Below are 26684 nucleotides of genomic sequence, written 5' to 3'. Positions count from 1 at the left end.
CGGGCGGCCGGGGGGAGGCGTCGGGCGAGGCGGGTGTTCGCGGTGTGTGTGTAAAGGGGGAGCGTGCAAGGGGTGCGGTGTATGGGAGTGCAAGGGGGGTGTGCACAGTGCCAGGTGTGTGTGTAAAGGGGCAGAGTGCAAGGGGATGCGGTGTATGGGGGTGCAAAGGGGGGTGCACAGCGAAAGGTGTGTGTGAAGGGGGAATAGTGCAAGAGTGTGTGCACAGTGCAAGGTGTGTGTGTAAAGGGGCAGAGTGCAAGGGGGTGCGGTGTTTGGGGGTGCAGGGAAAATGTGCACAGTGCAAGGTGTGTATGTAAAGGGGGATAGTGCAAGGGGGTGCTGGGTAAGAGGGGGGTGCAAGGGGGTGTGCACAGTGCAAGGTATGTGTGCAAAGAGGGATAGTGCAAGGGGGTGCTGAATAAGGAGGGTGCAAGGGGGGTGTGCACAGTACAAGGTGTGTGTGAAGGGGGGATAGTGCAAGGGAGTGCTGGATAAGGAGGGTGCAAGGTGTGTGTGTAAAGGGGGATAGTGCAAGGGGGTGCTGGATAAAGGGGGTGCAAGGTGTGTGTGTAAAGGGGGATAGTGCAAGGGGGTGCGGTGTATGGGGGTGCAAGGGTGTGTGTGTGCACAGTGCAAGGTGTGTGAGTAGAGGGGGATAGTGCAAGGGGGTGCTGGGTAAGGGAGGTGCAAGGGGGGTGTTTTTTAAGGGGTGGGTGTAAGGGTGTGTGCACAGTGTGGGAGTGTGCGTGCAGTGTGGGATGTGTGTGTAAGGGTGCATGTGTGCACAGTGTGGGGGAGCGTGTGCACAGCACAAGGGGGTGCTGTGGGGGGGGTTGCAAGGGGGGTCTGCACAGCGCAAGGGGGATGCTTTTTAAGGGGTGTGCGTGCAAGGGAGTGTGTGTGCAGTGTGGGGGTGTGTGTGGAAGGTGGGGGCGTGTGCACAGTGCAAGGGGGTGCTGTGGAAGGGGAGTGTACGCACAGTGCGGTCCGTGTAAGGGGGGCGCGCGTGAGGGTGCCTGCGTGTCAGGTGAGCGTGTGCAGAGCGAGGACGGGCGCGTGAGGGACACGCGCCCAGCGCCTGGGTGTGCGTGCGAGGGGGTGCGTGCACGGGGGCGAGCGCGCAGCGCAGGTCCGTGGTGGGGTGCGGGCGCCGCACGCGGGGCGCGTGGCCCGAGCGTGCGCCCGGTGCAGGGCGGGTGCCGTGTACCAGGTGCGCGTCAGTGCAAAGGGGGGCTGTGCGAGAGGGGTGTGCGGCGGTGTGCGTGTGTGCGTGCGTGTGTGTGCACAACCCCTCGCGGCGGGGTCTGGCGGCCGAGCGTGTCCGCGCGGCGCGGCGCGGCGTCCCGCAGGCGGCGCGCGGCGGCGGGGCGCGGAGGGCGGCGGAGGTGACGGCGCGGCGGCGGCGGCGGCCGGCGCCGGAGCTGGTAAACACGAGGAGGAGCGAGGGCGGAGCGGGGCGCCATTGGCTCCGCCGCCGGGCCCGGGCGGAGCGGGGCCGCGGCCGCGCGGGTGGGGCGCTGCGCCGCGCCGCGCCGCGCCGGGAGTCGCCGCGGCCGCGGGAGCAGCGCGCACGGCGCCGCGCCGCGCCGCTCGCCGGCGGAGGAGGAGGAGGAGGAGGAGGAAGGCAGCGAGCCGCCGCGGAGCAGCCGGCGGCGGGGGCTTAGCCGTAAGCGCGGCGGAGGGGGCCGGCGGTCCGTGCGTGCGCCCTTGTCTCCTCCTCCCCTTCGGGCCGCCTTTTGTGTGCGTGTCCGCCGGGCCGGGGCGCTCGGCGCTGCCCGGGGCGCGGCGGGACGCGCCGCCGGCGCCGCGGGGGGGGGGGGGGGAGCGGGGCGGCGCCGGGGGGGGGGCGGCGGCGGCGGCTCCCCCCTCCCCCCCCCCCCCCCCCCCGCGGCAGCGGCGCGGCGGTGCCCGACGGGGCGGGCGGGCGGCCCCGCGGCCGGCACAATGCCTATTGTGACGCAGTCGGCGCGAGCGGCGGCCGCTGCCAAGCCGCGGCCAGACTTGCTGGGCTCAGCACTTTCGGCAGAACAATGGGGCCGGCCCGGGGGAGGCGGCCGCGGCCGCCCCGCTCGCCCCCCCCAGCCCCCCCGCCGCCCCTCTCTCTCTCCCCCCGCAGGCGACCCGGAGCCCCGATGGCCAAGCAAGCCGCCGATGTAAACTCGCCGTGCGAGCGCGAAGGCGGGCGGCTGCAGGCGCCCCGGAGGCCCGGCCACCCCCGGCCGGGGGCCCCGACGTCGCTGCCCTGGGGCGAGGGGGACCCGGCGTCGCCGTCGCCGCCCGTGGCGCCCCCCACCAGCCCCAGCCCCTTCGCCACCCGCTCGCCGCTCTTCATCTTCGTGAGGCGCTCCTCGCTGCTGTCGCGCTCCTCCAGCGGGTATTTCTCGTTCGACGCGGACCGGAGCCCCGCGCCCATGAGTTGCGACAAGGCCACGCAGACCCCGAGCCCCCCTTGCCAAGCCTTTAATCACTACCTGAGTGCAATGGGTAAGCGAGATTATGGTAAGAAAGCTTCTTCGCTCGCGGGACGTTTTCCTTCAGCAGCTTCCCAACGAGCGTCTTTGCGATGCTGCCCGCTGGCCCCGAGCCTCCCGGTTAGCAAGCGGGCGCTGCACGGTGGCGTCCGTGCTTTTGCCGGGCGGCGGGGCACCCTGGCAGCTCGCCCGCCAGGCTGCGCTGGGGCACACGCGCCCGGGGGGGGGGGGGGGGGGAGGAGGTGACGGGTCCCCCCCCCTCTGCCGGTGGCTTTCCCAGCACGCGGAACGCGGGCCACCGAGCAAAAGCCTGTGGCTGTGGCCGGCGTCTCTGATCCAAAGCTCCTTCGGGGCCCTTTCTGACTGCTCGTGGTCTCGGCGTGCAGATTGTCCGCCGGCGAAGGAAGTTGCAATAGCAGGGGGGTGGAGGGGCAGCAAAACAAAAGGCTGTATTGCTTAATGCACCAAACACCGTCCCGATAACGAGCTCCCAGAGCGTGGAACGCAGCGCTAGAGATGGGAGAGGTGTTTAGGAAGCTGCTTTTAAAACTTGGCTTTTGGAGCTTTTAAAATCGACTGTAAGACTTTTTGTTTGTTTGTTTTTTGACTTGGGGCTGAGATCTTCCAATTTTGACAATGTAAAAAAGATGCCAATGGAGGTGCAGTGTGCAGCTTTTTAATAGGAAAATAATATACTCAAAAACAATCGACATGCCACGTGCAGCTTTCTAATAGGAAAGTAATATACTGGATGTGGTTTGATTTCAAACATCTGGTTTTGAGATGATGATTTTTGTTCAGTGTTTCAATTTCATGCTTTCGAATCATGCTCCGTTACAAGATCTTCCCTCCCCCCCCCCCCCCCCCCCCCGCAATATAACCTACCAAAGTGGTTAGCGTACCTGCAAAAGAATTGCGAAATATCTGATCAGGTCTTGAATCGGGGCCAGGGAAAGTTTCCCTGTGCAGGAACAGCCATAGCATCTGGATAATTTCTGCATGTTCGTATCAGCGTGGTGATGAGCAGGGGGCTCTTTTTGGCTGGGTCACCCTAGAAGCTGTTGCCTGTGCTAGCGAGGCTTGTGGCGGGCTGGACGTTTGCCCAGGTAGCAAAGTGTTGGAGATTTTGCAAGTTATCCATCTTGGCGCGGAGAGCATGGCCCACTCGACATACCTGCTTTCCCAGTCGATGAGGGGCTTTAAATGGGAAAAAGATACCCAAGTGCGTGTTCTGCAAACAAATTTTGATTTTTTTGTAGGGGGAATAGGTCTATTTCTGCTTGGGGAAAGCAGATAAAATTAGTGGAAGCAGGTGAACCCTGCTTCATGACCAGTGGCAGGGCTTGCTGTGCGGTGCTTTTATGATTGCTTGTAAGGTAAGATTTTATTTATTTATTTTTAAACAAACTGCTCTGCCAGGGTCACAAAACTCCTGTTTCTGTTGCTGAAACCAAAATTGATATTTGACAATATCATCTGTAGCTGCTCAGGGTTTGTGTTTACATGTGGCTTAGCAGGTAAGGCTTGAGTTCAAGCCTCTGGTGATGGAGAAAGCACTAATATAGTAACTTCTTGAAACATTTCAGTGATGTCATTCTGCTCTTGTGATTAATTCCGCTTAATTGAAAGAACTAATGCTAACCTCCACGTGACAAAAGCGAAGGAAGGTGGGCTAACTCCACGGTAGCGATGCAGGGACTTCTGTTGATACCATTTCTTGGTGAATAACAAACACCAGCTTCAAGCTTTACATGATCAACACTTTTTTTTTTTTTATATAGTTAATGGCTGTGGTTACAGCTGCAAAGTGCTTACTGTAATATGCCCTTAGGAAAGATTTTCTGACATTATTGCAGTAATTAGAGCTTAATGCTGGTTTCACAACCTCATGTAGAAAACACACATAGCATTACTAGACAAGGATACTGGAGTTCTTCAGTGAGGATGGTCACAGCTATTTTTTAGTACTAAATAACCTTTTTTTTCCTGTACTCCAGAAAGAAGTTGAAGTTCTCTCTAAGTTTCCGAGCTCCTGCTTTTTCATCCCTATAGAGAGCTCTGTGAACACTGTTGAAATGATGATTTTTCTCAAGTCTTTGTTCTGTTATTGTTGCTAGGGGCATCATCCTAAACAACTATAAATGACTGGAAAAATACACCAGCTATTTGAATGAGACCCTTGGCTACTTTCAAACATGATTAAGCTAGAAATGTGAAGCCACAGCGCGATTTTATTCTTGTTTGGGGACTGCAAGTCCCAGAACGTGCCTTACTGCTCAGCTTGCCTTGAGAAAGGGGTATGGGGAAGGGTTCAGAAGCTGCGTAGTTTTGCCAGATGAGGACCTGGACCTGTGGGGCTTGTGAGGGCTGATGTCCCGTGGCCTCCATGGGAACGTCTCCGGTACAAGACGTGGAGGACCCGAGTCCTACAAGCTCTCAGGGAAGAGCGGGCATGGGAAGCTAGCAGGCCGGTATACGGCCCATACATATAAAAGGATTTTTAATGGTTTCTCAGAGTAACTGCATATTTCTGTGGTGCTTATAGGTCTTATGGAAGCAGAAGCTAAATGTCAGGTTTAAGTTCCCGGTCGCTGCTCTAGCAGTGTGGTTAGTTTGGGTCTCTTCTTCACAAGTGAAAAGACGAAGATTTAAGAAGTGTTTCATGAAGTCCAGCCAGGACCCCAAAATGGTATTGATTTTTCCTCCATACTTTGCACTTTTTTCAATAATGTCTCATCAGGAAGTGTTAATTTGCAGTTATTTTGATGTAACCTGTTACTTATTCCTAGTGCTGTATCTGTGCACTTCTTCCTCGGTCCCATTGCCTTGGAAACATCCTGCCGGATGCGTGCCACTAGTTTTATATGCGTTGCATGGTCATGCCTTCGCTAAGACTGCCCAGAGACAGTCAGTAAGTACTGGAGGAGCGCGGGTCGCTTTTGGTGGTAGAGGCTCACGCGCACATGGGTAGATGCTCCACTGTCCAGCTGTGCAAGGATGTAGTAACGCAGTCGGATAAAAAACTTCTTAATTGTTCTGCTGTTCAAAGTTAAGTATGAACATCTGCTTGGCAGGCCAGGGACCAAGGTTTGTATTTTTGCTGTGATGCACAGCAGCTAGTTCTCTCTCTCTTTTTTTTTTTTTTTGAACAAGTCACCGTTGTGCACTTTGGTGCTCCCAGTCTGTTGGAAATCAGTTCCTCCCTAAGGAAACAAATGGTATCGTTTTTGTTGAATTTTTCTGCATACCTTTGCTGGGACGAGAGGCACTCTTAAAATCAGGTGGGTCTTTTTCCTGGGCCTTGAGTGGGGAGAGATGCCAGCTGGATTGTGCTGGCTCTAGGACACTGTAGTGTACTAAAGGTGCAGGCTGTGAGGTGAAGAACTTCTCCAGGAGGTGTAAGCAAAGTAGCATTTAGCAGTAAATATAAGTGTCCTGTAAGCAAGAACAGTTTGTGTATCCAGGGCATGACGATAGACCAGTGTTTTTAGCTTCTTTTGTGAGGAGCGGTGGAGCATTTCTGAGGGGCTGGTTGAGCAGAGCAGGTTCACGATCTGCTCCCAAACTGCCTCCTTGAAATTTCAAAGACCTTCACTGAAGTTTTCAGAGGTCCAAATATTAACCAAAAGCTGAAAATGACCCCACTAGACAGGAAGGTGGAGGCACGGGGTGCCACGCTAGGGAATTCAGTGATGCCTTTTAGCTATAAGAACATCTCAGCTACAGAGTTGTCCAACACTTGTAACCATATAAGCAAGTGCTAATTACTGCAGGAAACAGTGTTTCTGGCACGAGACATGGCAGAAGAGTGTTTTGAATGCCGCAGGGTATGAGCAGGTTGTTGTTTGCTTGGTACAAACGCAGGAGGAAGAGGGCTGCTGGCAGAGCAGAAACGTTTCTGGTGTCAGCCAAGCAAAATTGGTGCCCTGCCATATCACAGGCAATTTAGTGAATCTCGCGATTTGCAGATGAGCGTTGCGGCCAGCGAGGCCCTTTGCAAAAATCGCAGTTAAGGGGAAGACCTGTTTAATGGTGCAAAACTGAGAGCGGTTTTGAGGCAACTTTTGCCGGCGTCTCAGCTGAGACGGCTTTCCGCAGCAGACGTCCCTACTTGCTGAAGCAGTGTTGATGTGCTCGAAGACAGACGCGGTGCTCAGCACTGGGGGTCTTGCTCGGTTTTGCTGCAAGATGAGGGTTATTGGGACCCCCGCTGCTTCAGCGGGCTCCTGAAATGGTGCACTCATGGCAATTTTAGCCATTTTTTTTTGTGGCTTATTTAGAAGTCAGGAAAGAGGAGGCAGGATGGCAATCTTGATGTGAAATGATGAATTTGTGTTTACAGCGACAGGAAAGGGGACCTCAGACTCCCTGTTTGCAGGGTGAATTATTGCAAGGGCTGTGTTTGCAGCTTTATATCCAAGACTGTTTAATTTGCTATGGTAGAGTCCTCTTGAAAAGTTTTCCTTTGTATCTTTTGCTGTCATTTACAATTCTTAATCTCATTTCTCAGAAAAAAATTTGAAGCAACAAAGAGATGTTCTTGGATGGGGGATATAAAGCAGTTTGCTGTGCAAGGTTGTTTCGGCATATTAGGAAAGATGCTTTTGAGATGAGTAAAGGAGGAACAGTGATGAGCTTACTTGGCTTTGCCAGAACTATGAGGAAGTCCCTGATGGTGAATCAAAGAGATTATGCTGGAGATTTAATGCTAGGAGAGAGATCCTGGTGTTATATTCTGCTGAGAAATGATGGAGGAGACAGGTTTTCATGCTTTTGGATCTCCAACATTCAAAAAAAGTGAAACAAAAGCACCCTCATGTCCTGGGATTATATTTTCTATTTGTCCCTCCAGCTTCTCTAGAAAGGTGAGGCTCTACAGGCTTGGTGTGCTGGAGTGGATGCTTGATCTTCCAAGGATTTCAGGCTAGCCAATACCACGTCTTTCCTAGCTTGAGCCAGCTTTTCCTGTCTTACTCAAAATGTCCTGTTCAATGTGTCTTTTGGTGATTTCCCCCCTCCCTGGGACACCAGAAAGCGTATTCCCAATCCGACTTGAAACAAGTTGAAGCTCTAGCACCCAGAAAATACTCCTGGTCCCCAGAAGGGACCATAAAGATTGAAGAAAAGTATGGCAGAGGTGGTGGGTGCCCTGCAGAGCAATGACATGTATGGAGTGGTTCGCACGCGGGAGTGCTTGGGATAAAATGACCTGAGACAAGAAAACAGCCGTTCAGAGGTGCTATAAGAGTTGTAGACCAGTATTCCAAGTCCTTGGCTCTTAATGCGAGCTGCTCTTTTCGTTTTATTTTTTCCCAAAGAGCAGCTTTATCTAAAAGAGCAGGAGGTGCACGTGCAGGCTTTGTATACATTTTTCTGGAGGTACTTGGAACAGGCACATAGAAGTGCTTTGTAAATTAGTTTCCTCTGTGCTATTTTGATCTCGGTATGTTTTCCTGCCCTCCAGAAGAGGGGAAAGAAGAAGTGTGAAGTTTTCATGACTCTGCATGGAACCGTTTTGCTCTTTCTCCAGCAGAGCAGGCAACAACCTGTGTGAAAATAATAATAATAATAATAATAATAAAAAAACAAACCTTGGCTGTTGTGAATAAAACTGTATTGGCATACCCTTATATAACACCTATAGCTCAACATGGAAGGGGAAAACAGCACTTTTATGTAAACTCAACATGAAAGAGCTGGGGAAAACCCTGAGGGTGTAACAGAAAGGCGAATTGAATGGGGAAACCTTAAACCAAGAAGCTGAAAAATGTGTGTATGCCCTGAGCTGTGATGCCCTCCTTCCCTTCAGGAGGTCGCTGGGCTCCTGCTTTCCGCTTCACTCTTCCCTCCCCAGTGCCAGCAGGAACATGGGGTGTCTTCAGTGCCTTCTGGCCAGGTGTGACTGGTTGTTTTTTGCGGGGGGGGAAGCAAAAAGCCACGTCTCTTGACACAGTGGCCACAGCGTTGCCTTCGCGCCGCCAACTTTCAAGGACCTACTCCAAAGTACGGAGGTGCTAGAGTTTCTCAGCAGAAGGCTTTGGCACGCTCGGATAGCTCTTACGGCCAATGTCTGTGCGTCTGATCTTGTTCTTGGAACTGGACCCATCTGACTTGTGGTGTAAAATGAGAGGCCCGGACTGTAAGGGGGAGCTCCAGCCCAAACAGCTGGTTTGGTAGAGCTATGGGCTGCTGGAAGCAGGCCCTCGCGGTGGAAAGTAGGACACAGTGGTAGCCCTTTGGTTAATGTTACTTGATATGTTTTCTTATGAACGTGCCATTTCAGAGCCGCTGGTTTTCTCCTTGAGCTTCATGCGTGTAACCTGCTGTTTCATCTGAAGCCATTTTCCAATGTTTTTACAAGGAAGTTTTCTTAAAGGGGATTTGGATTACAAAACCTGGAAGATACAAGCAAAAAAAAAAAAAATGTTGCATCCAAACATGGGCCAGTGATTTTGTTAGTGGTGCCAGTCTATAGACTAGAACATCCTGTGGGCTCAGACCTGCGCGTAGATGGGAAGTTGCTTGGGATGCACCCAAGACATAGACCTCCTGGGAATGCTAGTGGCTGCTCAGGATGCACCCAAGACATAGACCTCCCAGGGATGCTGGTGGCTGCTCAGGATGCACCCAAGACATAGACCTCCTGGGGATGCTGGTGGCTGCTCAGGATGCACCCAAGACATAGACCTCCCGGGGATGTTAGTGTCTGCTCAGGATGCACCCAAGACATAGACCTCCCAGGGATGTTAGTGTCTGCTCAGGATGCACCCAAGATATAGACCTCCCGGGGATGCTAGTGGCTGCTTGGGATGCACCCAAGACATAGACCTCCCGGGGATGCTGGTGGCTGCTCAGGATGCACCCAAGACATAGACCTCCTGGGGATGCTAGTGGCTGCTCAGGATGCACCCAAGACATAGACCTCCCGGGGATGCTAGTGACTGCTTGGGATGCACCCAAGACATAGACCTCCTGGGGATGCTAGTGACTGCTTGGGATGCACCCAAGACATAGACCTCCTGGGGATGTTAGTGTCTGCTCAGGATGCACCCAAGATATAGACCTCCCGGGGATGCTAGTGACTGCTTGGGATGCACCCAAGACATAGACCTCCCGGGGATGTTAGTGTCTGCTCAGGATGCACCCAAGATATAGACCTCCCGGGGATGCTAGTGGCTGCTTGGGATGCACCCAAGACATAGACCTCCCGGGGATGCTGGTGGCTGCTCAGGATGCACCCAAGACATAGACCTCCTGGGGATGCTAGTGGCTGCTCAGGATGCACCCAAGACATAGACCTCCCGGGGATGCTAGTGACTGCTTGGGATGCACCCAAGACATAGACCTCCTGGGGATGCTAGTGGCTGCTCGGGATGCACCCAAGACATAGACCTCCCGGGGATGTTAGTGTCTGCTCAGGATGCACCCAAGATATAGACCTCCCGGGGATGCTAGTGGCTGCTTGGGATGCACCCAAGACATAGACCTCCCGGGGATGCTGGTGGCTGCTCAGGATGCACCCAAGACATAGACCTCCTGGGGATGCTAGTGGCTGCTCAGGATGCACCCAAGACATAGACCTCCTGGGGATGCTAGTGACTGCTTGGGATGCACCCAAGACATAGACCTCCTGGGGATGCTAGTGGCTGCTCAGGATGCACCCAAGACATAGACCTCCTGGGGATGCTAGTGGCTGCTTGGGATGCACCCAAGACATAGACCTCCTGGGGATGCTAGTGGCTGCTCAGGATGCACCCAAGACATAGACCTCCCGGGGATGCTAGTGACTGCTTGGGATGCACCCAAGACATAGACCTCCTGGGGATGCTAGTGGCTGCTCGGGATGCACCCAAGACATAGACCTCCCGGGGATGTTAGTGTCTGCTCAGGATGCACCCAAGATATAGACCTCCCGGGGATGCTAGTGGCTGCTTGGGATGCACCCAAGACATAGACCTCCCGGGGATGCTGGTGGCTGCTCAGGATGCACCCAAGACATAGACCTCCTGGGGATGCTAGTGGCTGCTCAGGATGCACCCAAGACATAGACCTCCTGGGGATGCTAGTGGCTGCTCAGGATGCACCCAAGACATAGACCTCCTGGGGATGCTAGTGACTGCTTGGGATGCACCCAAGACATAGACCTCCTGGGGATGCTAGTGGCTGCTTGGGATGCACCCAAGACATAGACCTCCTGGGGATGTTAGTGTCTGCTCAGGATGCACCCAAGATATAGACCTCCCGGGGATGCTAGTGGCTGCTTGGGATGCACCCAAGACATAGACCTCCCGGGGATGCTGGTGGCTGCTCAGGATGCACCCAAGACATAGACCTCCTGGGGATGCTAGTGACTGCTTGAGATGCACCCAAGACATAGACCTCCTGGGGATGCTAGTGACTGCTTGGGATGCACCCAAGACATAGACCTCCCGGGGATGTTAGTGGCTGCTCGGGATGCACCCAAGACATAGACCTCCCAGGGACGCTGGTGGCTGCTTGGGGCACTGGTGTGGCCCCTGGTTTCTCAGCAGCAAAGTGGTCTTGCTGTCTGTCCCAAGAGAGGCAGGACAAGGCTGGAAGGGAAGTCCCAGCTTCCCAGGTCCCAGCTGAGATTCATGCATGGGGAGAGGATTGCTTAGTGGTAAGCCCAGGCTTAGTGCCTGGGTGCCTCTGGGGCTCTTCCAGCCCTCTCCTCTTCTTAACCTTTTCTAGACTTCCCTCAGCCCACCTGGCCCCTTGCCCCTTCTCCGCTCCCTGCTGCATCTTGGTTCGCACCCTGGCCCCTCGTTGCACGCTGCTCCTTCCTCAGTGCTTCATAATTTTGTTATCAGCTATCTTGACGACCGAGAGGGGCCGGGGCTTTGGGAGAGAGGCTGCAGCAACCTGCCCCTTCCCGCTGAGCTTGGGTGCAGGCTTGGCTTCGCCCGGCAGGACGCTGAGGGCAGGACAGGTTGGGCCAACGCAGGCGGTGAGGCACCTGGAAAGCTGCTCGGAGACCTCCCAGGCCTTAGCCAAAGGCCTTGACATTAGTTGCCAGGATCGAGTCTGGATGTCTATTCCTGCTGTCATCTGAACAATTGACTCTTCTTTTTTGCTTTTTTCATTTTTTTGCTTTTTTCATTTTTTTGCTTTTTTCATTTTTTTGCTTTTTCATTTTTTTGCTTTTTGGTTTTTTTGCTTTTTTGACTTTTTCTTTTTTCTTTTTTTCTTTGTTTCTTTTTTCTTTGTTTCTTTTTTCTTTGTTTCTTTTTTCTTTGTTTCTTGTTTCTTTTCCACTTTCTTTTCCTTTCTCCTCTTCTCTCTTTTCTGTCCTTCCCCCTTTTCTGTCCCTTCTTTTTTCATCTTTCCCCAACCATGCAACATTTTCACTTTATTCATGGCACTGACTTTAACAGAATAATGTTGGCTTGCAGACCTGTCAGCTGGTAACATTTCACATATGAGGGCAGGTGTCTCATTCCTTTGATCTCAGATGATACCGTGTATTGAAACAGCCCCGTTGGCAGGGGTTCGAGCTGTGTTAATGGCAAACCTGGTGTTTCTCAGCAGCTCGAGCTGCTCCCTCCGCCTGGAGGCGGTGCTGTTGTGCGATGCCGCACGGGCAGCTCGTGTTTTGTATCCCTGCGTTTGGGAGAGGAGCTCTCTGGCCACTTTAAGGAAATCCTCGAGAGAAAGAGATGTTCTCCTAAGGCATCTTTCCATGTCTTGGCTGCTAACCCTGAAACTCTGGCTGGGTTTCTCGTGTTTTCTCCCGCCTGTCTGCTGGAGCATGGACTCGCTGACCTGCCCTGTGCGGGGAAAGCCTGTTTCCCGTTTGCAGCCGTTGAGGGCTTCATCTGTTTTATGCTAGTGTCCTCTCGTCCCATCTGCTGACCTGCTGCTGTTTGGCGTCTGCCCCATTGGTCACCCTGCGACGGTATCGGGAAGGCGCGTGCGCGGAGAGGAGCGCGGCGGCGTGGGAAAAGCTGCTCCTCGCCCAGCAAAGCTGCCGAGTCGGCTGTTTCTGCTCCGCGAGACCCGCTCCCGAGGCGGGCTCCCTGGGCGGCCAGGCTCCGCAGAGGAGCGGAGGGCAAGCAGCGGGCTCTGCGAGGCTTGTCCTGAGCTTTTCAGTGCGGACCTTGGCTCCATCCTGGTGTGCGCGTACCTGCACCGAGAGCAGTGTTGCTTACTACTTAATACTTAGCGGGAGGGTCGAGAGGCTGCGATGTAAAACTCTGCACCGTGCGGAGGCTGCCAGCACGGGGGCTTCGTTCTGGCATCCGTATTAGCAAACGCACATGAAGGAGGACAAAAAAATGACCATAAATAGTGCAGGCACCTCTCAGAACATGGGTCCGTGGTGAGCATTTAACCCGGCCGAGTTCAAAAGTGGAGATTTGAGCTAGCAAGCTGCGGGAATGCTCTGCACCGAGCGCAAGCGGATGGCGGAGAATTGATTGGAAAAGGAGCAGTCACCCCGATGCTGGGCCGTTACCGACTGTGCCAGGATACAGCAACCTGCTTTTTGAGCAGAATATTGGCTGTTGGTCTTGGCTGCAAAGGCAAGAGATATCAGCCCGAGCAAAGATATGCATTTTGTTGTGCTCGTGCGGTTCGCTGCCCCTTTGCTGTGAAGATGCTGTTTTCTCATTTCCCGTGAGTTGCTTTTGGCGTCAGAGGAAGGAGCGGGGGCGGAAGTCATGCCTGGCCCAAAACCATTGGGTCGACCTGTACGACTTGCATAGGTTGTGCGCATCCAGCAAAGCATTTCCCGCCTAGCCAAGCCTTTAAGAAGTTCTCCGTTGGCTACGGGAAACAGGGTCCGGTCCTCAGTCCTCTGACGACCGGAGAAACGATGAGTCCTGAAACATTCCTGCCTGCGCAGGATTATTTCTTTGTGCAGGCGCCTGCTTTCTGTGTTTCGCAGGTCTGGGTTGTTAGCATCGCGTCTTCTGCAGCGCGTTGTGATATGACTGGGATCGCTCGCTCGCGGCACGGTGGCTAGCGAAGGCACGGCAAGCTTGGAAAGTTCCTCTGACTGGTTTTGCAACCCGTTATGACTGGCCACTTTTTGATATTGCGATTTGGCAACGCCACAGAAAGTCCTTTCTGAAAACCTCAGTCTGATTTCACTCTCAACCACGGAACCGTAATATTAATTTCTCGACCGCCGGAGCTTTTATCATTCGAGGCTCCCGCGGAGGTTCGCAGAGGCGGGCGTTGGGTAGGAGATGGAGGGGAAGGAGAGTTGCACGGGCTCTGCTTTCCAACCGTCTGCTCCGTGCAGGTCACCCCACCTTGGCCCAAATGGGTTTTGCATTTCCAAAACCTTGCCGTCGAATAGCGTGAAGGCTTTGCTGAATGAAATTCGGCAGCTGGCAAGATAAATACGGTTGTGCCTGATACAGCCTTCCTAGGGCACTACTCTTTCGCTACTACAGCGTGAAAACAAAACAGCTCTCCAAGCCAAGCAGCGTTCGTTTGGCTCAGAAATAAATTTTCCAGTCGGTTTGGAGCCAGACATTTATTTAATTTTTTTTTTTTTTTTTTTTTAACTGCCCTACTAATCCTTTGAATATTTTGAGATTGGAAGCTATTTGTATTCCCTTGCGATTCCTTTTCAGCTTTCGGGCCAAGTTTGTGAAAGACTCTTGTTTTGTGCGGGATTTTTTTTTTTTTTTTTTTTTTTTGGTTAAGGGCTATAATGCTTGCTCAAACCCTAAACTTCTGTTTGCAAGCAGGGGAAGAGGTGGCGCAGGTAATGCACCGAGCCTTGAATGTGTCACGGGCTGTTCATTTCTCCCTCAGATATTTGGGGGCTTGTGCAGCTATTTTATCATTTGTTTAGAAACTTCTTGAAATGGAAACTCGAGTGGTTGGTTATGTACAGTTGAGCGTAACTGATGTATTAGTTCTTTTTTCTTTTGTAAGCCCAGTTCTGTTTTCTTAGGTCTGGTTTGTTTTCTATTTAAACTCTGGAACATAATATTTAAAAGAAGAAAGTTCCAGTTCTTTAACGGAGATGAAAAGTCCTTAAGTTTGCTCTAAGTGCAGCTTCTCTGCATGTAAATCAAATTGTGGCTTGCTTCTTAGCACAAGAGCAATCATTTTCCTCTCCTTGCTGGACTTCAGAACCGTTTGGGGAAGAAACGTGAGAATTTGCTTAAACTATCGAGACAGAGGTTTGGTAAGGTTAGAGCAGAAATTGCTGCTGCGCCTGCAAGAAAACAGAACAATTTACAAAAGAGAGAAAAAGAAGGGAAAGAAATTGGAGGGTAGGAGTTACCTGCGCGGGAATTGCAAGGGCTGGTTTTGCTCTTAGATGTGCCCTGTGACCACCTACCCTACCGGAGGTGGCTCACGGCTTGCGGAATAATCTCTTCCTGCTGTCCAAATTTGGGATTTCGGGCTGTTTTATGGGATTTGGAGGAGAATCTGCCCACATCACTTGACCACTTCTTCGATCTGAGCAAGACCCCACCTGGGCACATCTTGGAGCTGCTTCAGCTTGTTGCGGGATATTTCGGAGGGGACCAGTGCTTGGAGAAGTGCAAGGAGATGCTCTTAAAGGCAGCTGAATGAAAGCCCAACCTGCTCTTGCCTTGTGCAGTGAGATGTGACATATTTGACACTTGAAGTGTCTCATAACAAGGTCCCCAGGTGAAGGGGCGTTTTGTGGCTCTGAGAAAGCTGAGGGAAGTCCTCTTTGAACCGTCTGCTTCCTCTACATTTCCCCGCCGGTAGCAATTTCAGTTTGGGGTGTGAATGCGATTCAGGCTGATCTGGCTCGTGTGAAAGTTGGCCCAAAACCCAACGGTGGTGGTGGTGGTGGTGGTGGTGGTGGTGGTGGTGGTGGTCCTCGTGATAGCTCCCCAGAGCATCCCCTCAGGAGCCCGTGCCCTTCAGCCTGCATCCCCATGACGTTTCCACTGTGCCCATGCAAGCATCGTTGTCATTAAAAGGTACGGGGAGAGGTTCTTGTCGGGTGGGCTCAAATTTTAGGAGAGGTGCTCATTTCTTGCCGGTTTTCACGGGCTGACGAGGCTGTTCTCAGCTGTCGCCTGCAGGTGCACTCTGATAGCCAACTAACCAAGGGTGTTGGTCCTCTTCTTGCACACTCGTTTGAACTCAGTGGTTTCTCTTGCCACCCTTTGCACGATGACTTGCCCCTAGAGGAGAGGAGCAGGCGTAGGAAGCAGGCTGGCTAGCCCGCAGCAAGCACTTGAGCAAATCGTATCACTGGCAAAGAGAAAGTTTGACGTGTTTGCAGCTCTGCTTCTCCAGGGAGGGCACTTTCCAGTTGTGCTGCCCTCGTCCGAATGTGGCGGCTTGTTTTTTAGCGTGTTTCTGTGCTTAAATCTAACTTGCAGCATTTTTCTTTTGAAACAGCTCTTTTGAAGCAACACTTGTGTCTTGCCAGCTTTGACCCTTTCCAGCGAAAGGCACCAGCTGTAACATAGATAGAGGGGTTATTTGGTATAGGCAAGACGTAAAGGCTCGTTTGGGGCTGGTTCACCTACTATTGCTGCCTTTGATCAAAGCAAGAGTTATGGCAGCTCCGTCAGCTCGGAGCCAGGTGTGAGAGCTGGGCTGAGGTGGCACCTCAAGAAACTGGTCCAGGTGAGGGACCTGCATACGTTACACCCGTCCCAGCCTTCTGACGCCTGGAGGAATCTTAGGATCTGTATTTAAAAAAAAAAAAAAAAAAAAGTTGTCCATTGACTTTTGCCAAGCCTAACAGGCTATTTGTTTTTCTTTTTTGCTGTTTTTCAAATGCTCTGTTTTTGTTCTGTGCAGCTTCCAGGTGGCGGTCTCACTCGCTAGCAGAAGATATACAGCCAGAAATATGGATTGCACAGGAACTGCGGCGCATTGGCGATGAATTCAATGCCTCCTATTGTCCGAGAAGGGTAATTTTCAGATTTTTCTTCTCCATTTCTTTCTGTGCAGTCTCTAAAAGGGAAAAGCGTAATCATATCTGGAAGCGAGTTCTGTAGCAAATGTTTCATTCACTCAGGTGTATAGAGGGATGTGCAGGTAATTGTGTTTGCTTGGATGTAGAGGTACACTGCCTGTACTGTGGAGTCATTTGCTGTTACATTGTCGTTAAAGAAATTCAGAATAACCTTTAAATCAGGACTTGAGGCTTTCAGGTATAAAATTCACGGTATTATTCATAGTATCGCGAGCCAGTAGAACATGTTCTATTGCTGGATTAGGACTGAACCTGAGAATAATGAGGAAAAACCTTCTAAAAGTTTTATATTTTGGTATATTTTTTGGAATGAGAAGAGCTCCCCTGGAAATGATACCCCGCCGGGAGCCAGCGAGCAGTCATGTGTGGGTTTTCAGGGTCATGGGCAGAGAGCTAATGCAGCAGGTTTCTGTGCTCACCAACCTGCCTGGCTCCCGAGTTGCTGCTGCTGAGGATCACACAGGTGGAAAATACAGTCAAAAATATGAAATGGAGTCTGATCACTGATTTTTTTTTTTCTTATAAAGAACCCGAGAGTGCTGTTTTTAAGAGACATGTATTTGTAACGTTGTAAACTTTTACCTTTGTGTTGCAACAAAAATAGGTGGAACTATCACCTCCCTCCCCCCCCCAAAAAAAAATCAATGCGAAGAGAAATGAAGCAACAATAGTTTTCAGAAAGAACAAAGTTAGCAAGTAACCCACCTGTCTTGCATTATTAATGGCTGCATGTTCATACATGCGGTTTCTAGTCCACCAGCTTGTCCTTTTGCTAGTCTGAGAGAAGTCAGAAGCCTGTTAGGTGCAAGCGATGATGAAAAGCTGACTGCCTGGATCTTTATCTGTCCTCCCCATGTTATGAGTCACCCGTGCAGCTTATTTCCTCACCGTTTCGTGGATTCATATGGCAGTTGTCTTTCGACAGAGCTTTCCCCCAAAGCGGGGGCCGGGCAGTCTCAGGCTGCCTCGTTCTGCGCGGGGTCTTTCCAGACCGCCTTGCTTGCTGCTTCTCTATCTGGTCTCGTCTCTTTGTGAATTCTCTCATTTTTCTCCCGTGCTAGAGTGGGTGCATGTTTGATGTGGCCATACTACTGATGCAAGAAAAATCCTTTCATCGGCACTTGGTTTTGATCATCTTTATGAATGGCCTGAGCTGCTCTCTCCTGTCTCTGGGGCTTTCTTCCTCCTCTCGTGTGTGCACGTGCCGGCACTGAGCAGCCTACTTGGTTTTTATTTGTCTGTGAGCTTGTTCCACTGCAAGCCTGCATCTGTTGGGCAGAGGAAGATTTCCTTGAGGTGTGCTTTTGCCGAAAACTTGCTCTGCTGTCTGGCACAGCTTTTACTATGAGCTTTACTCTCTTCCTGGACACATCTCTCCAATAGAGCAGGAAGCCCAATGTGTAATGAGCTGGTGATAAGCTGCATCTCATCCAGACCCTGGAACGCATCTCCCGAGCCCTCCAGTCTAGGCCGATTCCTCTTGCTGCAAAATACCCGATTATTTGTGCAGCGAGTGGTCTTTTTGTTTAAAAGCAAACATCTGTTTGATGAGAGACGGGGGCTAAATCATTTCTGCTAGCACTTGGAAATCCGAGGGCGTCTGGTAGCGGCTAGCTGATTCAGAAGGCTTTGCCGAAATGCAGGTTGCTGTTGTTTTGTTTTGTTTTTTTCTCTTTGCTGATCATCCTTGCTGGCTTCTGGAGCTGTGCTGCAAATTCTCTCCCAGCCCAGCTGCAGAACGGGTGCTGTGCGGTTCAGTGATGTGTGATCTCTTGCTCTTGCTTTCTTGTCTTACCCTTGAACCAGCTGAAGTAAAGGTTTGGGGAGGAATTTTGTCCCTTTCACAAGTCTTTTTCCCAGCACTGGTTTTCCTTGCAGGTGTGAGAGGGTGTGTTTGCTGCGTATGCTGGGTTTGGGACCTGAAATTGTTAGTGCAGAGTCTGGAAAAGGCTCTTCAGTGGCAGTCATAGGTGGTTGTGTAGATTTGAATAAGATGGTTCTCGGGGTTGCAGCTCCTTGCTCTCATACCTCTAGTCACCTATTGAAGCTCCTTTGAGTTTCCTGGGGTGGGTTTTTCGTTTTTTGGTTTTCATGGTTTTTTTTCCCCCTTGAAATTGGGACCCTCCATGATGGGTCTGTTCTTGCTCTTCCTGAGTCACCATATTGCTCTTGCCCATGTGGTGTGAAGGTTGGAGAAGCCAGTTGTGGAACATGATGTTTCTGCTGTTCTCTGATTCAAGTCGAAAGCAGCATCGATCCCTATTGGTTTAAATAGACGCTGATGAATTCTTGTCATCCGTTGTTTTCAGAAACAAGTGGGTTTCAGAGCATTTAAGCAATTGTTGTAGAATTAATGCCACCGATGCACTTGAATATTGCTTCCACAATAGGTGTCTTCTCCTTCTGCGGACCTTCTTGCTACTTAGGAAAAAAGATCCTGTTTTCAGATTTGGAGCCCTTCAGTGGCACGGCACCTGGGAAAGGATAAACTGTGAAGTTGTATTCACTTCCCTGGCTTTCTGTGGCCAGTGCAAAGTGAGCGTATGATGCTTGGTATAATGCTGCAGCAGTCAATGGCTCTGACACCAGAGCTGCCGGTTTGCACCGTCGCCTCTCCGTAGCAGCGTCACGTCCTGGGTTTTGCTTCCCCTGGCCGCAGCTCTGCTTGCGAGCGGACGATTTTCGAGAAGAGGGCCCGGCGCTCAGACTGCGCCGCGGGTTCAGCCTGCTTTCTCTGGTTGCTCTGGTTTGCCCTTTAAGTTGTGTCGTAAGGCCAGAAATGGGGAACTAACAGCAGTGCCAAAAAAGCACTTGCTAGACAAGTCGAAGCTGTCGGACAGGTCAGTGCAGCCGTGCCTAGCAGGGGCACTCGCGTTTCTCCTTTTCCTTGCTGTGTGACGTGCCCAAAATGCTGGGGTGGCCCAGAGAGAGCATCCCTGACGGCAAGCAAGAAAGGGTCTAATGGGCACCAGTAAAGCCTTCCTCCCCCAGCAAACCGTCTCGTTGCAGGGATGTCTAGGCTGGGATCTCTGTGTCAGCGCTCGAAGAAGGCTCTGGCTCCAGCTGTGCAGTGGAGTCCAGCTTAACTTGAGCCAAGACTACATTGCTGCAGCCCTGCCTTCCTCTCCACTTCCACGCCTTCCCATCTCCTCTCCTGCATGGTGCAAACGGGTGGCAACCACGTGCTCTTCCTTGCCGGGTTAATTTTCAGCAGGATTGGTTCCTTGAGTTGGTTTATCTTGCTGGTTCCCAAATCTAAGTAGTTTTATGCAGCCGTGGGGTTTACTCCCTACATTTTAGCTGACTCGCTTTGGGTTATTTATAGCTTGCTAAGTAACTTGGAGCCTGCTGAAAGCTCATCCCATCACCTTGGGCAGCACGGTTGTGTGCCAACACCTTTCTGGTTCGCCCCTTCTCCGTCCATCGTGGGCCCAAGCTGCCTGGCAAGGCAGAAAAGTCTCTTCTTGTTTTTGCTCCCTCATTTATTTCTACCGCTTTATTAATAAACTTGGGCGCTTCTCTTCGTGTCCTTTTTCTAAGGGTCTTTTTTTTTCTTTTTTTTTTTTCTTTTTCCTTCCCTTGCTCTCTGCCTCATTGACTGTCGGGAAGTGAGGTTGGCTTAGCCGGAAGCTCAGCAAAGCGTTTCTCGTGGCCACCCGGCTGGCAGATGTGCGGCAGACAACTTCCAGGTGGGTAAAATCCTGCCGTTGCGGGAGCCAAACGCGCCACGGGGCTGGGATGCTCCCAGCCCGCCCAGCTCTTTAGCAGAGGCTGGAAAAGCTCTTGGCACCCAAGGATGCAACGTTGCCTGCGTGGGGTCTCGGTAACGCCCTGGGGACGCGGCTGGTTTGTGCGCTCCAGTTTGGGACAGCGATGGGTTTCACACCCCCGCCGTGAGCTCTGGGGGGAAAAGTTTGCATCTCGGTGTAGAACGCCCCAATTTCTGCTCTGAAAGTTTGCATCTTGGCACAAACACCCTGATTTCTGCTCTTTTCTGGGGCACGTGTGGACGCAATTTCGCTGCGCTAAATATAGACCGAATTGAATCGTTTCATGCACAGAGAAGGAAAGGTGGTGACGTTCGGGCTTCTGTTTTGCAATTAAAAAAAAAAAAAGCTTAAAAATAAATGCGCTTCGGTGATTGCTCCTTCTCCTTTTTGTTCTCTGTGCACGTGCTTGTGAAGCACAGCTTGCTCGCTCCAGGGGAGGAGCGTTTTGCAGCCCGGGCTGTTTTGTGAATGAGGCAGCTGTTACTCCTCGCCGTTTCGAGACCAGCGGTCTAAATTAAAATCCCCGTATCCCCGTGGTGTTAGCACAAGCGGGGGCCTGGCTGTTGCATCGCGCTCCTTGGTGGGCGAAACAATAGAGGGAAAAAAAATCCTTAGGGTGCTTTTTTTTACTGTTACTGAAGAACCAGATGTGGGCGGCTGGGTGCGGAGGAGAATGAAAAGAGGGTGCAGAGTATTTGTTCGATACTCCTCAACGGGGATTTCTGTATAGCTTTTTAAAAAAGGCTATAGCTCAATATTCTTCCCCCCACTCCCCCCCCCCCCCCATTTCTCCATTCTCCCCATTTTCCCAGCTTTGCCCGGAGTGGTTGTTTCACACCGCCACGGGAGGTGGAAATACAGGCGGCGTGAAACAACCCTCGGTTCGGCGCTTCGCCATTCACAGGCTCAAGCTCGGCGGCTCAAGGTGTCTCCTGACCTTCTCCGGCTAAAAAAGTCACCTTTCCCTCTTCTTTAGATCTGCCTCCTTGGTTTGCGCGTGCTCTCCTCTCCTCCTAAGCTTGGTGGGTTTATTTGTTTACTTATTTTTTCTTTAAACCTTTCCACGTCATGGCTTTTAGAACTCCCTCATTCCTCATTCCCGAGCCCCCGGCGCCGTTACCCGGCTGAAGCAGGGTGGGAGCCTGGCAGAGGGTCTTGGCATGCGACGTGCCAGTTCAGCAGCGCAGCCGCGAGTGCCGTCGAGGCTCGCGCGGATGCGAAGGCGGCCAGGAGCGAGCGGCTCGGCGCCTTTGGGTGTTAGACATTGTTGAAAGGCGACACACAGGGCGGCTGGGTTTGCTTCCGTCTCCATAAAATGCTTCATTGCACGCTTCGAAATCTCACATTTTCCCTGGTTTGTCGCTGCAGCTGAAGCAGCCTAATTTCTCCTCCGAATTAAGCTGGTTTTATTAGCGATACTCTCTTGGTTGTAAAAAGCAGAAAGCGAATGGATCCGTGGTATTTAGCTTGCCTGAAACGGCCACTGGGTTTAAAAGCAAACAAAAGCCGCGCTGGATGTGGTCCGTCCCTGCGGAGCGGTACCAACACGCGCGGCCATACCGTTTCCATTCGCGGGGCTGTCCTCTAGGGAAGATGCTAGTTGGGAGTTTGGGGGGTGGTTTGGTTTTTTGTGTGTTTTTTGTTGTTTTTATTTTTTTTTCAACAAGTCTGAAGGAACCTATTTATGCTTTCTTGTCCCCATTCAAAAGAAATCTTGAGTTTGGAGGGGGAGAACCAAAGCAATCCTGTAACTTGAGAGAGAAAAATCATAGTCTGCAGCTGAGAGTGTAGACAGTAGTAAACAGACTCGGAGAATACCCTGTTGCCTTTTCCTGTTTTTCGTTTCTTCTTCTCTACCAGGACCACGAACTACATGCCACTTATGCGTTGGAGAAGACCTTACCATCGGCTTTCTGTGAGGGTGTTAAATGCCCTCAAACAAGTTAGGTAGACCATTCAGATTTCAAGAGAAATGAGATATAGGTGTTCAACTGCGTTTTTGAAAGTAGAGGTTTGGAGTCCCCTCTCCTTAATAACCATGTGTGTTTTGTGACTCTGTAAACTAGAAGCTGTGGTGTTTTTCTATCCGATCAAGTTCAAAACCAGAAATAATACTGGCAAGCTTACGTGATAATATGTCATCTTTCCTCAGTAAAAGCTCTGTAATGACACGTCCTCTTTTCACCATCCCCACAATACTAGGATTGTACTAGAATTGCAAAGTGGAAGGTACCAAATCTGGGTTCTCCTTCTCCGTGTTGCCTGTATGGCGTCGCACAAGGGACTGCGGGTCTGAAATTAAAGTCACTTTTTCTCTTTTGTTTTTTAGGGTTTCTTGGATAATCGTGCGGGAAACCCCCAGATCGTCATTTTGCGCCTCCTGCATTACATCATCCGCCTCATTTGGAGAATGCAGTGAGTGCCGGATGCTTTGCTTGCAAGACCTAGAGACTTGTCTACTTGCGCCAAAAATCAACGAAGAACAACTAGCGGCGAGTCTTTTCTGTGCCCTAGACGGGCAGTTCAGAAACCTTCCTTTCTTAAAGGACATCCAGAAGGCGCTGTGGTCTCCGTCGGTGGAAACCACGCACATGGACTGCCGGCATTTGTCTGCTCTTGGGAGGCTCCGGAGGCACGTGCCTTGCCAACGGACCTATTGGGACTCTCTGAAGCAGGATTTTGTCTGAGAGTGGTGTTTACTGTGTTTCTCTCGAACTTTTCTTTTTTAAAAAAGATTGATCTCGGAGAAAATGATCAACAGATATTGAATAATTTTTCCATCGTTCCTGGAAACCTGTAGGCTCATCTTGGATCTACTCTGCAGTGGAGAAAACTGAGCCAGCTGATCTGCAGAGCTGCCTTAGTTTGTATTACAAATATTACTGTACAGACTTGCAGCCTCTTCCCTTCCCCTCAGCAGGGAGGGGATGTGCCGGGAACCAGTGGTCTCCCTTTCCCTCCCGAGTGTTTGTCCGCAAAAAAGAGGGTGCTGGAGGAGGGGAGAGGGATTTAAATCAGCACTTCTTTTATCTGTAAATACCTAATGTAACCCCAAATCTAACCATATTTGCATCATGCAAATAGCCTATTTCCTGCTGACTGATTTTTTTCCTTTTTTTTTTTTTTTTTAAATGCTGAAATTCCTGATTTAGCTGTCAGACTCCCAGGGTCCAAAAAATCACAACCAAAACAAACAAAAAACCAATCCACCAAATTGCCTTTTTAGAAATTCTTTCTACGAAGTGTGTGTGTGAACACGCTTATGTATTGTACATTATATATAATATATAATGTTGATCACTTTGGATAATGCAGCAATAAAACTTTCTTGGAGGTAGGTTAAAACAGATACAAACCCTGCAGTCCTGCACCCAGAGATGAAGGGTCCTACTGCATAACTTCAGGAACTGTTTTCAACCATGGTTAGCATGTTACTGTTAAACCCAAGAGGGTTTTTTAACATTTTGGATTTTTTTCTGGGGTCGTCTTTGTGTTAGGACGCGTCCAGGGTGATGGGAGAGACCAGCCCAGGGCAGGTGTGGAGTAGCATGGGGACAAACAACACAATATCGGCAGCTTGAAGATCCCCAAAGTTTGTGCTTTGAGATCCAGCTGGAACAAATCTTTTGCTGGTTTTGAAAGATACTGCTGTGCGTGGCGGGACTTCCACGTGCTCTTTTAAAATGGTACAAATCCTTCAGGGCACTCGCCGCGTCCCTGCGCGGTAGAGCGTTGAGTCTTCTCATGCATCGCAGGCTACTGCTGTTCAAGGTGACCCTCCTTGAGAGCCACGTCAGTACAACGCGAGACTCCTCACGGACTGGTTTGGGGAGGAGTTGGCTGCAGAAGTCGTGTGTCAGACTAACTTCTTCCAAATCGTGGTCTTCTCCCCTGGAAAGAGTTTCCTGGGTGATTGATGTTGTCCCAGGATGCTGCACTGTGTATCCCAGGGGTTATGTGGTTTCCGCAGTACCCTTCAGAGACCCTGTGGCCATAAAACATGGTTCAGAAGCTCCGCACGAGGCACAAAATGTCATCGGAAGAAGCAGGTTTGTCTCTTCGCGTCTGTTGAGCAGGTGCATCGCCGTCGATGGAGGCCTGCCTTGGCTCTCTGGTTCATCTCGAATGTGCAGTGAGCTTCTGCGCAGCAGGTGCTTTTCGAACGAGCAGTTGCTTCTACAGCCTGCGTATCTATGCACAAATGTCCTGTCTGCCTTCAGAACTGTCCGCTTTCCTCTGGCTGGTGCAGGTGGTTCCCATTTCCTAAAACCAACTTCCGAATCCCCCAGTTTTATTTCTGGTTTCACCAGCACCATAGAAAGAAAGAAAAAAAAAAACCAACCCCAAACTGTGGTAGCAGTTTTTCTACTGTGTTGCAATATAGGGAGAAGCTATTCCGAGTGCCATTGTATTATTAGTAGTATTTTTAACAATAGATAAAACCGTACAATCTGAACTCTGTGCACTGGCTGCTTGTGCCTGTCCGGTAGGCGAAAGACCTGTTAGTCAAGGTGTGGAGCTGTGTTCCTCCACTTGCGCTCATTTGAAGGATTAAGGAGTGATGTTCTGGGGGTTCTGCAAGATGAACATCTGTCCCAGGAGTTGTCCTGGGTTGCAGAAGATATTTAGGGGGGAAAGAGATTGGTGGAAAATAGCCGGTGACCTTGGCTGGAGTTTGAGGAGCAGAAGGGCCACAGGATAGGGCAGGTTCTCGCTGCCGTAATCATGTCGGTTTTGGCTCGTGGCACGTGCTCGGAGAGCTGTGCTGCCCCAATCGTGGTCATGCCACGGTCTTTTGGTATTTTCTATGGGCATATATGCATGGAGTTGTGTAAAAAGAAAAAAGAAAAAAAATGACAGGAAGGGTAAGAAAAACGAGCTTTTTCTCCATTGAGCTGCAGCTGGTACCTCCGCACGCAGCATCAGTGGGTAAAACCGTGCGTTTTTGGGGCTCGCAGCCATAGAGTATCCTCAGCGCCCCTAATTTCTGCGGCAAACGCATTGCAGATGGCGTATTGCGACTGGCCAGCGAGAATGTGTCTCCCGTGAGTACACCAAAGAAACGTGTCCTCGCCATACCGCCAGGACACGGAGCACTTTATTCCCGTCCTCCTCACCCCACCCAGCCGAAGAGCTGGCGGGGGGCTGCTCTCGCGGGCTGACCTCGCACGGGCTTGTCACCGGGCCCCGGTGGCAGGCTACCGTAATGAATGATTGACTTAAAAAAAAGGTTTTTTTTTTTTAATCTATGAATTATATGAATAGTTGGGGAGAAAAAGGCAGATATTGGCACTCTGCACTCACCTGGAAGCCTTCCCTGCCAAAAAGTAGTCGTGAGAAAAGCAACCCTTAAAAACAGGCTTCATGCCTTCAAGGCCTCCCCCCTGCTGCCCCGAGAGTTGTGAGGTTTATTAAAAAAAATCTCAAAACACAAGAATGACTTTTTTAATAGGTATAAAACTCTTTTTTAACTGGCTAATTGGGATGGTTTCTTTTTAAGTCTGCATCACCTGCGTTCTCTCTGTCCTGCCAAAATGATTTGATGAATTCTCTTTGGTTGTGGAGAAACCAGATTTATTCTTAGACACTCTCATACCATGCGTTGTGCTTCTCTTCTTTTGATAACTGTAAATATTTGAATATTTATTAGAGTAGGGCACCATATTATTCTCATCATCTGAGCCAAATATCTGTGTGCAATGTATTTCCTTTCCTTTCTCTCATGTAAGTTTTGTACAGCTTTATAAATAAGTAAAAAAATTACTGTTTTTTCTAAACCTTTTTTTTTTAGAATTGAACTTGGTAAATACTGTAGATTCTTTTTTTTCCCTGTGTAATTAATGCACTCTACTGTTCCATAATGCTGTAACTTGTAGAAATGTTGTATATTTATTTTCTGCTTATTTAAGTTCCTGTAAAGGTTTTGTTTCCCTCCCCCTTCTCTCCTTCCTGCCCCCAATTTTTCTGGTATGTATGGAATAAGCGACTGATCGACTTTCAAAGCACTGTCTTCTCATTTCAGTGCAGTCAATATGGTTTAGATAATGAGATTTTTTTCTTTGAAAGTGCCTAAGTCCCATTTTCCAGTAGCAATTTAGGCATGGAAGAGATTTAAGCATTACTGAAAGTTAGTTAAAGTCCGGCTTCTACATGTCCCTGATTTTTGTCGTCCCCTTTCAAAAACACACTGTCCTCCATCCTGGCCACTTTTTTCTGGACCAGCTTTAACATCAGGTTCAAATGTTAAATGTCAAATGTTGTACTGATTAATCACTAACCTGTTTCATAGGACCCAGCGTATGTAGCATTTTTATTGCAATTTCCCTGGCTTACTTGTGTTTTGCACTGATGAATTTTGGACAGGGTAATTGCCACTTTACTTGTGCAATACTGCTGTAAATAATTGCAGATCTTTTTTTTTTTTTTTAAGATGCAATCTTTTAATGTTCTTAATATGAGGTTTTATATGAATAAAACTTTCAACTATTA

The 26684-nt window shown here is 50.5% G+C and overlaps 1 protein-coding gene across 1 annotated transcript; it reads left to right on the top strand.

The window, feature by feature from the left end:
* Positions 1 to 2117: 2117 nt before the first annotated feature.
* BCL2L11 (BCL2 like 11) lies at positions 2118 to 26684 on the top strand. Its single transcript, XM_013954636.2, has 3 exons — positions 2118 to 2484; positions 16248 to 16360; positions 22525 to 26684. Exons 1-3 carry the CDS (start codon positions 2133 to 2135, stop codon positions 22612 to 22614), a joined length of 555 nt encoding a protein of 184 aa, XP_013810090.2. The 5' UTR covers positions 2118 to 2132; the 3' UTR covers positions 22615 to 26684.

This window comes from Apteryx mantelli, chromosome 3 (assembly GCF_036417845.1).
Source record: "Apteryx mantelli isolate bAptMan1 chromosome 3, bAptMan1.hap1, whole genome shotgun sequence".
Classification (NCBI taxonomy): Eukaryota; Metazoa; Chordata; class Aves; order Apterygiformes; family Apterygidae; genus Apteryx; species Apteryx mantelli.
The sequence above is the reverse complement of the archived record's forward strand: the minus strand, read 5'-3'. Positions and strand labels throughout refer to the sequence as shown.